We start from the raw sequence: 12,309 nt of genomic DNA on the forward strand, positions 1-12,309 counted from the left end.
ACCGCGTGAGCGCGTAGTTTCAATTGCTTTTGTGAGGATCATCTTTGGCAAACCCCTAGAGCAGTGATTCTCAACTAGGCGTAAATTTATACCCTCGGGATAAAAAATTACATGACAAGGAGTATATAACTAATGCACCTGATAATTGAATGATAATTCAGTTAAATCTCATTTGTAAACTGAGTGTGTATGAGAGAGAACGCTAAGTATGTATGCATGTGTGTTTGTACATCACTGAATGGACCCCAGTGAACAGATACATTTTTATGTATGTATGTATGTATGTATATTTGTATGTATGTATGTATGCATGTATATATGTATGTATGTATGTATGTGTGTGGACACGCTAAGGGAGAGAGGGGGAGGAAGGGAGAGTGTCAGTCAATCCTGTTCAGTCCTGTTCAATCCCGTTGCACACCTTCGCGGAAGTAAGGGAGAAATCCAATAAATGGAGAAATGCATCAAGTCGAAAGGGTTAATTATGGAGGAAAAGTTGAATCACTGCCCTGGAGTCTAGACTCTAGTCTAGACAGACTCCTAATCCATCTCCAGTCTCCAGACAAACCATGATTCATTTAGAGCAACCACAAATATTGATATTATTGTTACATCAATAACAACAGTAGTTATGTCATTAATAGTAACAGCACAGAATTGAATAATCTTTAGTTAACCAAAATGTCAGAAAGATAATTGTGGAGTAGTTGTACCATTAAACGGTTTAACTTCTACTACCCGCTCTGCAACTTTAATATATTCTTTGGAAAATCTCTTCGGTGCTATATTAGAAGCGCTGTTTATTGCTGCCTAATACTATGTGCGTTTTCGAGTAGTTTCGAACTATAGTTCGAATAGTTTCGAATAATCTTTCTTTGAATGTCCATTTTTATATTTTATATAATACATATTCTTAGATAAAAAAAATAATTTTATTGAACCTGTAAAATGGTACCTGTCGATTTTGACAATATATATCTAGAATCGCAACAGTTACTCTCTATTTCATTTCTATCAATGTGTTGCACTCTAAGACAAAATACTATTGCAACAAATGAAAAACAATTATTCCAAAATTACAAATGATAATACAAATAAAGATTACAGCTAAATATATTGCATCATATAGTGTTTTGTTTACCTATTTCAAATTAGCTCCACATATAGATGATAGTATCTTGTTTGAGCTTGAAGCGGGTTATAAACAATCGAAACCCTTATTACGCCGAACTCCTGCATACTAAATGCATTTAAATAGTACTGATGCAAAAACCGCTTCGGTTTTATTTGCAAATTTGCACTTTGCAACAAATTTGTAGGTTGGTGGTAGTGAATATGGCGTCGTCGAAGTTGTTTAGTGATGAGGATCTTAGAAAGAAATTAAGTGAACATGGTATCACAACACCTGTCACTGCAAGCACCAGAAACATATTAATAAAGAAGTTGAATCACATCATTGCAAATAAAAAGAAAAACTCTGATAAGAAAAACAAGGCTAGACGAAGCTCAAACCGGCTTCACACTTTGAGCTCAGATGAAAGTGAAGAAGAAACAATCACAGCAAAATCTTCGTGGGCAGCGCATGGAAATGATAACAGTAGGGGCAGGAACAGAGAAACAAACGAAAATACAGTACATATAAGGAAAACAGATCCCGTTCGTGCAAATGGTCCATTGATAGAAAACGAGTTCACAAATTATCAAAGACATAAGCCTTCATCATCGCTAAGATCTTATCACCGATCACATCGAGGATTAAGCCAAACTAGCCGTGAGAATTATGTACGAAGTAGGACGAGAAATAATGACGATGTTTCAGAGTGTGGCTATGATGTGTCTAGCAGGTCTGGTGTTGGAATTTTGTCCCGGAGTAGTGAATATGACACGGGGTCCGATTCTGATGTTGCAGACGAAAGGAAGCATGCAACCACGAATACAAACAGCTTCTTGAACAAGATTCAAGCGAGAAGCTATGCCAATAATCAAGATTGTGCTGGTGAAGGCTTGAGTCAAAATCATGGCATGCTCCACTCGTTTCACGAAAACAATTTGAATCCTTGCACACCCAGACTGGAAGAGGATGGAAAAGATGCAGATAGGTGTGTTGGTACGAGTGATGATGTCGGTGCAACGCAGGTAGTGTTGGAAGAATCGCCCTGCATTGCTAATGGTCAGCATCACACATCCCTCTCACCTGAGGGGGAGTCCGAGGAGAGCAATTGGCGTCAGTCTGTGCCGGTTGCTCTGGTTGTGCTTTTAGCGGTGTACTTTTGCCTTCTTGGCCTCTTGTACCTTAATGTTACCACACCACTCTTGCCAGAGGTCCGCAGTTTGCCTCAGACAGTGTACAAGCTTGTATCGAAAATCCTTGTGCCAATCGTTAAATCATTAGAGAAACTTTTTAAACTACAAACTTTTAAACCTGAAGAGTCCGTGCAACCATCATTACCGGCACCATCATCGGTATCAAGGTTGTGGTCATACGAAACTGTTCCAACACCTGGTGAGTTGTACATGTACCTTGTACTGGTACTAAAGGCAGGGTTCATTATTTTAAAGCCTTTTGACTCATGGTTTCCCTAGCTAAAAAGGGTTTAGACTTAATAAGAATGATTTCTAAAGTGTATGGTTATAACTAAGATTGCCTATGATTAGGCAGTTGTTCCTCATTCTGAATAAAATGGTGTCACAAACTAATAACGGTCCTACTAAATAACGCCCGGTAGCAACCGGCAATTTTCTATGGTACCCGGGCGTTGTGTAAGCCTATTTTTTCAGTTCCAATGGTTCACATCATATGAATGATTTATCTACTAGTGAATTCACGAAAAAAAATAGTTTAATTTAGGAGGAGAAATGACACACAAAGTGGAAAATCCTTTGCCAAATTTAGCGCCTGGACCGTGGTGGTGCCGCCATCTTTGTTTATGTCTGGTCGTTGGAAAATGTGGAATGGCTATATTATTGGTGGTTAGGTTGGGACCTAACCTAACCTAAACAACTGCCATGGTCCAGGCGCTAAATTCAGCAAAGGATTTTCTGCTTTGTGTCATTTCTCCTGCTAAATTCAGCAATTTTTTCGTGAATTCATTAGTAGACGAATCATTCATATAATATGAACCATTGGAACTAAAAATAAAAACACGCCATACTTTATTGCCGGTCGCTTCCAGGCGTTGCTGGTCACTACCGGTTGCTATCAGGCGTTGCTGGTCACTGCCGGGTGTTAATTATTACGACCCACTAATAAGGGTTCATCGATCATATATTGCTCACCATTTTTGGGGTCGTGTTCCAGATTAAATTTCTAGTTGTAATTTATTGGGATAATAGAGGGTTTTTCTAATATTTAAATTGCAGTCGCACATTAAAAAAAAAAATAGGCTAATTTGGAGTACCTGATGCATGAAGTTATGATTATGGGTCTTTTGTAAGGGATATCTAGGCAATGTATTAATTGACTCATAAGGTCTAGGGTGTGAATTGAAGATTTTAGTTTGTTAACATGTAGGAGTGGAGATATTCGTATATTAGGATGAGAGTATTGCTACTAATATGACAATATTGTTGTCACTGCAGTCGTGAGAGGGTACATACTAAAAGTCAGAGGCAGTTTGAAGGCATTTAGTGATAGTAATACATCACCAAACAACAGGAAAATCACCAACACACAATCTTGTCATAGGTTGATAAAAAATGTCCACCCATAAATAACATGATGATTCGGGGGAAAGTGATGGCAAAAAAGAATTAAGACCAAATTTGCATTCTGAGAACATTATTTTACTTCATGTTTATAATAAACATTATAGAAATATCCTAGATGCATTGTTATTAAAACATCTTGAAAGAAAACTAATCAATTGCATAAAAAGAATGCCTCAGGACTGCCTCTAACTTTTAGTATATGCTTTGTGAGAGATCCTGGATAGATTTGACAGGTATTGGCTAAGTTTCATCAAAATACAATAATATTGTTGGTTGTGATAATTAAATCCCAATAGAATTAATGTGGGACAAAATTCCAGAAACATGCAAGTATCGATTTTCAAAATGAAACTTAACATTGTCCAATAGCTTCTACCCAAACCTAACAACCTAACCATTTGTTAGAAAAATATCTTCCAAATGCAAAAAAAAGAAAAATGGGTTTGTGTTACTAGAACAGAATCTAATATTTTGGTATTGATGGTGATGCATTCATTTTGATTTACTAAAATTGCATGCATATATATATATATATATATATATATATATATATATATATATATATATATATATATATATATATATATATATACATACATACATACAAAACCCTTGACATCAGAAAATCACATGGTCCCGACGGAATTGTGAATTGGATACTGAAAGAATGCATGGAAGAATTAACAGATGAAATATACAATGTAATTAAATTCTCACTTAAAGAAGGAAAAGTGCCACAGGACTGGAAAAATGCAAACATTGTACTGATTTATAAGGGAGGAAACAAGGAAGATCCATCAAATTACAGACTGGTCTCCCGGACAAGCACAGTAGCAAAAATTTGCGAAAAGGTAGTAAAAAATAGATGGGTTAAACATTTGGAAGAAGAAACTACAGTATACTGAACCCAAATCAATTTGGATTCAGACAAGGAAGATCATGTACAACAAACTTGATCTGCTTCTACTCAAGATTAATTGACATGATACAAGAGAGAGATGGTTGGGCAGACTGTGCCTTTCTGGACCTACAAACGACATTTGATAAGGTATCACACAATAAACTATTAAGGAAGATTGAGTCAATAGGTGACATCAGAGGAAAATTGTTGGAATGGATGAAAGACTTCCTGACTGGGAGGAAAATGAGAGTAGTAATTGGAGATAAATTCTCAAATTGGGAAGAAATGAAAAGTGGTGTACTGGCCCCGATCATGTTTGCCATATACATAAATGACATGGATGAAGTAGTCGGTTATATGAATTTCTTTGCAGATGATGCAAAAATACTAAAGAAAGTAAAAACTGAGGAGGATTGCAACTCATTACAAGAAGACTTGGACAAGATCTGGAAATGAATTCAAAAGTGGGAAGTAAAATTCAATATCAAGAAATATAGTATAATGGAATTTGGAAAAAGTAAAAACAGAATATCGAGAGATTATAAAATTGGCAAAGAAGAGGTAAAAAAAGTAAACTGAAAAAGACCTTGGAGTGATGATCAGCAAAGACTTGACACCAGATAAGCATATTGATAAAATAGTTGGAGAAACCTACAATTTATTGAGGTCAATAAACATGGCATTTGCCTATTTGGACGAGGAACTGATAACAAAATATTTAACTACGGTACACTAATAAGACCAAAACTTGAGTACGCAGCAATACTATGGACACCCAGCACCAAAAAGATTATAATTTTCTTTTATAAAGAACACAAAGAGCAACGACAAAACTGGCACCAACTCTTTCCGAAATGACATGAACAAAGATTGCCCAAATTAGAATTACCAACTCTGGAACAAAGAAGGGAAAGAGGAGACCTACTAACTATCTATAGAATTATGAAGGGAATGGAAATCTTAGATAAGAATGATTTATTGAAATGGGACAATGGAAAAACAAGATGACACGAAGAGAAACTAAAAAAAGATAATTACAGAAGAGATCTGAAAAAAATAGCTTCCCACACAGAGTGATAGATACTTGGAACAAATAAGACAAAGAAACAGTGTGTGCAAACACTATTCAAGATTTTAAGAAAAAAAACGATGCTGAGAGATACAAAGACAGGTCACCACGAGCATAGCTCCCTTCCCGTATAATACAACTAGGTAAATACATACATATTCTAAATGGGCCTGTACCCCTAAAAAAGGGGGTGGCCCAGCTAAGGTATACACCTACCCATTACCTATACAACACCCATTTGATGTCTGTTAACTTAGCTCCTTGTGGATGACAGGTTATTCCCATCCACTGCTTGGGTCAAAAGCAATACAGCAAGACAGAGCACCACTGCAGGACTCAACAGCCAAAAGCTGGTTTACCCCCACTGGTTCATTACATGATTACTTTTACCCCTCATCCACTCAAGAGTTTATAGAGTAGACAAGAGGAAATCCCTTTGGACTGCATCAGTTTATAATCTATTGACACACTTGTCCATTCCCTTTTCTGCTTGATGGGCATTCTCCATTTACTGAAGGTCTCCTCATTCTGTCTTCCCCACAAGCTCACTCTATCTACCTCACCCTTCTGCACTTTTTGTTATTTTTCACAACTTGTTGCCATGTGCCCAAACCATCCCAGTATTCTTTGATCAATCCTTTTTAACAGTTCTCTTTCCTTCCTTGCTTTCCTCCTCACCTCATTTCTCCCTCAATTCATCCTCATAACCCCTACTATACTTCAGAAGTATTTCATCTCATACACACATAAATTTCTCCTTTCTGACTCCTTTAAATTTCAAGTCTGCCCAATACAGAATTGTAGGCACAATCACTTCTTTGTACAGTCTATGCTTCTTGTCCACCCCCTGATACCTATTTCTCATGACATCTTTCATTACCCCAAGTTGTTTACTGGTACTTTACCAAAATTGTAAGTAGAGATTATTCCATGGCATGTGTGTAAATGAAGGGACCAATGATGGGAATTTTCATTTAATGAAACAAGATGATCTTGGAAAGAATGATTTCCTTGATGTTGGTATTTAAATTCAATGATATCACCTCAGTCTGAAGGTGCAGCCTCAAAGGTCTCTCAGTCTTCAGACTGGGCTCAAGATGATTAAGTTTGACTCACTTTCATTTTCCCATTTTTATTATATAAGGAGGGACCATTGTGCTATAATGTATCAACGTAATATGCAATTTTGTGAGCGCAAATAAAAAAAAAGGTGCTAAAACAAGTTTCGTAAGTAACGAAGTCATGTCGGACGAATGGTGCACCATGTTTGTTATGATAGATGCCGATGTCGAGGAAATGAAAGGATGATAAATTCGCCTAACCTAAACTAAACTAACCTAACCTGTGTTTGATAAATCATTACCTGCAAATTAAATGTCATCCGGCTCGTCCTCGTTGTTGTCGTTGTGAGAGACGTTGGCAGATGACAAGATGGCATCCCGATCCTATGCTACCGACTTCGTTCATTAGCATATTTTCTTGTAGCATGTTATTTTTTTACTTTCGTTTCCGCCCACAAAATTGCATATTACTTTGGTACATTTTAATTCACAAAATTAATAATTAATTTTCTATTGCTATATTGCGCCCATGGTCGAAACTAAAAAAAATACCCCTGTATTCAATATGGAATGTCAGCATACGCGGATTTGGTCATATACGGTAATTTCGGGAACATAATCACTGTAAATAAACAGTAAATAAAGCTTTAATGTACTGTATAAAAGAGGGAAATACACGAAAATAAAGATACATGTATTGCTGGACATTGTATATACAGTACATGTAAGTATATGTATACACTTTCGCTTAACGACCAATTCGGTTAACGACGGCGCGCTGGTCCCAATTGTCGTCGTTAAACGAGGAGTGGTTGTATATCAACTTATTGACGAGTTAAACACCATATGAGGATGGAGCCTTTATTTGTACGACGTTTCGCTTATTACAGCTTTTTTCAAGTACAAGTTGAGATACAAATGCTTGAGATTAGATAAGGAGAAAGGAGGGAATGGGGAGAGAAAAGAAGAAGGGGGGAAGGAAGAGGAGGAGGAGAAGGGGGCGGGGATTGAACACTGGGAAAGCATGAGAATGCTGGCCCAAACATCTGTGGGCGAAATGTCCACAAAGGGTGATTTAAATATTTGAAATTTTGCTGGCCATGGGTATTAGGGGAATTATGTTCAGGATGTGATAAAGTTTACATCGGAGAAACGTCACGCGACCTGAATACACGAATACGTGAACACTGTTACGACGTCAGGCATGATGTCACCACCAATGCATGTGTGACACATAGAAACAAGGAAAACCATCTTATGGACTGGAAGAATGCAGAGCTGCTGATACGAGAACCAGACAAAATCCGCAGGAAGTGTTTAGAAGCAGCCATCATTCAAGGAACAAACACTATTGAACAAAACAGGTGCATGTTTAACATCTCGCCTCACATAATTCCCCTAATATCCATGGCCAGCAAAATTTCAAATATTTAAACCACCCTTTGTGGACATTTCGCCCACAGACGTTTGGGCCATCATTCTCATCCTTTCCCAGTGTTCAATCCCCGCCCCCTTCTCCTCCTCCTCTTCCTTCCCCCCTTCTTCTTTTCTCTCCCCATTCCCTCCTTTCCCCTTATTTAATCTCAAGCATTTGTATCTCAACTTGTACTTGAAAAAGCTGTAATAAGCGAAACGTCGTACAAATAAAGGCTCCGTCCTCATATGGTGTTTAACGCGTCAATCTTGTCGGCAACTGCCACTTTCATGAAAGAAATATCAACTTATGTAGGTCAACCTAGGAAGATTTACATAATTGGGTGCTTATCAATACAACATGAAGAAAAAGGTGCTGTGTCTGTTCAGTTTTTGTGGACTCATGGTGGCTCTTTCACTTGTCATGAAGTACGAATTGGTAGAGATCCTTGAAAATTCTCAGAAATAAGAAAATAAAGTCTTTATGGTCTGTGCTTTTGAAGAAGGTGGTAGTGAATAGAAGAGTGGGAGTAAGGTGAATTACTGAGTAAAGGAATAAAGTAAATGTGTGAGCAGAATGATTATTATGAGATGGTTTTTTGGGATGAATGCAAAGAGGAGGTATTTACCTACCGTATTTTCCGGCTTAAAATGCGCATTGGGTTATAATGCGCACCCATGCACTTCGTTATCTCAGTACACAGATAGCGCGCACCGACGTATAACGCGCATACCCGATCGCATTTGTCTATAACGCAGTTTTACCTCGGTATTTATATCATGTGAACGAGGTTACATGGAGAAGTATTTTTCATTGGCTAGAGCCACCGCTGGGAAATCTGTTGATTTGTCACTAAATTGTCAGTTTAGGCATCAATCAGGACACAACTAAGAAAAAGTCGGAACTACATGTACCGGTATATGACTCATTTATTACTTTGTAGCTTAAATAGTTTGGAAATATGATCTAAAAAATTTATTGAAAGTAAAATATACAGAAAATTTTCGGGATTTTTACAGAAAATGGTCATTTTATATCGTGAGGAAATAATTCGTCTTTACCATTTTTTTTTTTTTTTTAATACTGGAACAAACTACAGACTTTCGTTTTTGCTTTGAACCTGCAATGACAGTGGTGAAATAGGACAGTCTCTCATCGAGGTGACGTTTAGTTAATATAACTCCCGAAAGAGGGTGTTGTAGTCAGGTGTTTGACATGATTTTATGAACGGCCGCAACGGAATTTGTACCATACCTAAAGTGAAGCAACAAAGCCAACATAAAAATTCAAACTAGGATGCTGTGAACATGGGCAAATATCATGAATATTAATCATGTTTCATGGTGTTTAGGCCTATTTAAACATGAAAAATAAGATTCGGTAGATACCTACCTATACCAAATATTTATATACGGTAGCCCATGCTGGCGTATTCTTTCATGTCACCATGGCTGTTCTTCTTGTTCTCACGGAACGTCACGGAGAAGTGTGCCTCCCGATTTTGTGACGGCCAACATCGTCACGTTGTTGTGAAAAAAAATTACACACACAGCCGCAGAATTTTTATCGTAGGCCGTAGATAATGCGCACCACCGGATAACACGCACCCCCCATTTCTAGGCCCTTCCAACGGAAAAAAGTCGCGCACTATACGCCGGAAAATATATAGTTGTATTTTACGGGACGAGAGCTATGCTCGTAGTGACCCGTTTTCGTATCTCTCGACATCCAGTTTGTTCTTAAAATTGTGTATAGTTCAGGCATTCACTGTTTCTCTGTTCAGTTTTTTTTTTTTTTTTTCTCCATGTCTAATCTGTAACTGTCTTTCTTTAGTTTCTTTTTGTGTCCTCTTGTTTCTCATCTGTCCCACGTTAATAGGTTGTCTCTATCGAGAACTTCCATCCCTTTCATAATTCTGAAAATGGTCAACAAATCACTTCTTTCCCTTCTCTGTTCTAGTGTTGACAACTATAGTTTCTCCAATCTTTGTTCTTATGTCAGATTTGACAGTGAGGGTGCTATTTTTGATGCTGCTCTTTGGATTCTTTCTAATTTTCTTATGTTCTTTTTTGTGCTAGGTGCCCACATTGATACAGCATGTTCTAATTTTGGTCTTATCAGTGTAACAATTATTTTTTTTAACCATCTCATCGATGTAGTTGAAGACCACTTTCATTGATCTTAATAAGTTGTAAGTCTCGCCAAATAATTTATTTACATGTTTGTCAAGTCACTTGAGATGATTACTCCTAGGTCCCTCTCTGAGTTTACTTTTTTGACTTCTTTGTTTCCAATTTTATATTGTCCCAAAACTCTATTTTTACCTTTTCCAAATTCCATTATGCTACATTTTTTATGTTGAAGTTCATCTCATATTTCCGACTCCATTCCCATATTTTATCCTGGTCATCTTGCAGCGATCTTCTTCTGTTCTTACTCTCTTGAGTAATTTGGCATCATCAGCAAAAAAAAGTTCATGTAACAATTTACTCCTTCATCCATATCATTTATGTATATGGCAAACATTAAAGGAGCAAAAACAGAGCCTTGTGGGATGCCACTTTTCACGTCTTCCCATTTCGAATTTTTGTCTCTTAAGTACCACTCTCATTTTTCTCCCAGTTAAGAAATCCTTCACCCATTCCAACAGTTTGCCTTGAATTCCTCCTATTTTTTCAATTTTACATATCAATTGTTTGTGTGGTACTTTGTCAAATGCCTTCTGCAAATCCAAGAAGGCACAATCTGCCCATCCACCCCTTTCTTGTATTATCTCAAATAATCTCTAGTAGAAGCAGTTTAGGTTTGTAGTGCATGATCTTCCACTTCTAAAGCCAAATTGTTTAGGGTTTATTATTTTATCTTCCAAGTGTTTGGTCCATTTGTTCCTGATGACCTTTTTGCATATTTTTGCTACTGTGCTTGTGAGGATCTTACCTATTTCCTCCTTTGTATATTGTGTGAATGAGTGATTGTACCCACATTATTGTATGGAGCAAAATAGAAAGAATGAGACAGGATGTTTTTGAGAAATGGATGAGACTGGAAACATTTGAGATGAAGTATTTGAGAAATATGATAGGTATTACAGTAATAGAGTGAGAGATATGGTAAGGTAGAAGAAGGGGGTGGGAAGATAATTGTCAGATAGAACATATTGCTGAGGTAGTTTGGGCACATGGTGAATATAAGTGAGAAGGAACAAGCAAAGAGAATGTGGGAGGCAGAAATGGATGGAGTGAGATTCAAAGGAAGACAGGCGGATAGAATGAATGGTCTTTTGTGTTGACCAGGGAAGAAGGACTGCAAAAGGTAGAAGTAAGTTGGGGGGGGGGGGAGCTTGTGAATAAATGAACAGATGACAGGAAGGGATGTTCTGTTTCAGTTTATGAGGAAGGTTTTCCATGGAGTGAAGCAGTGGGGGTAAACCAGCAATGGCTGTTAGGCTGTACTATGGAAGAGCTGTGAATCATTGCATTATTTTTTACCCAAGCAATGTGGCAGTGAACACCCTATATCAACAATATGTTGAAATGTGGGAGGGATGATTAAATGAGTTTTATTTGTTTATGATGTAGATATGTGATTTGATTTGGCCACCCCCTGGAAAGGGAAAGAGGACCTTTGGTATATACATGTTTTTTGATTGGACTAGTTCTTCTCCTAAGCCATTCATTAACTTGGCACATAGTAAAACTGCATTTCTTGGTATCTATCGTCCACTTTGTTATAACTATATATATGTATATACATACACCAAGAGCTTTTTCCTCTATATAAGGGAGGTAGCTAAGTCAGAGGCACGTACATATTGCCACCCTTTCTACCCCTCCTATCTTGGCTTCTCATGGATAATGGATCATCTCTGCATCCGCCAACTGCCCTGGGTCAAATGTAATGCAGCAAGACACAATACATCCACAGCAAGGCTACTTCACTTAATTGGCGACCTCCTCTCCCCCCCATCCAGAAAAAGAGAAGATGGGGGGGAAATTCCTCTGGGCTGGGTCAAAGTATGATTCACACATAAGCATCCCTCCCCATCCTTGCCTAACAGTATCATCCATACACAGTCATTCTCCACTCATCCCCATCTACTGCCTTCTTCCCTCCTTTTTCAATGCCCCCTTCACCCAGTCCATCCATCTCATCCTTG

General features: G+C 37.7%; 1 protein-coding gene across 1 annotated transcript in view; it reads left to right on the forward strand.

The window, feature by feature from the left end:
- Positions 1-1,302: 1,302 nt before the first annotated feature.
- MAN1 (LEM domain-containing inner nuclear membrane protein MAN1) overlaps positions 1,303-12,309 on the forward strand; it is a 79,045-nt gene continuing 68,038 nt past the window's right edge. The window contains exon 1 of the mRNA XM_076176063.1: positions 1,303-2,503. Coding sequence (XP_076032178.1) covers positions 1,336-2,503 — 1,168 coding nt within the window. The 5' untranslated portion in view covers positions 1,303-1,335. The remainder of the gene's footprint in view (positions 2,504-12,309) is intronic.

Source organism: Oratosquilla oratoria, chromosome 38, assembly GCF_046742065.1.
Source record: "Oratosquilla oratoria isolate Oo_2021 chromosome 38, ASM4674206v1, whole genome shotgun sequence".
Classification (NCBI taxonomy): Eukaryota; Metazoa; Arthropoda; class Malacostraca; order Stomatopoda; family Squillidae; genus Oratosquilla; species Oratosquilla oratoria.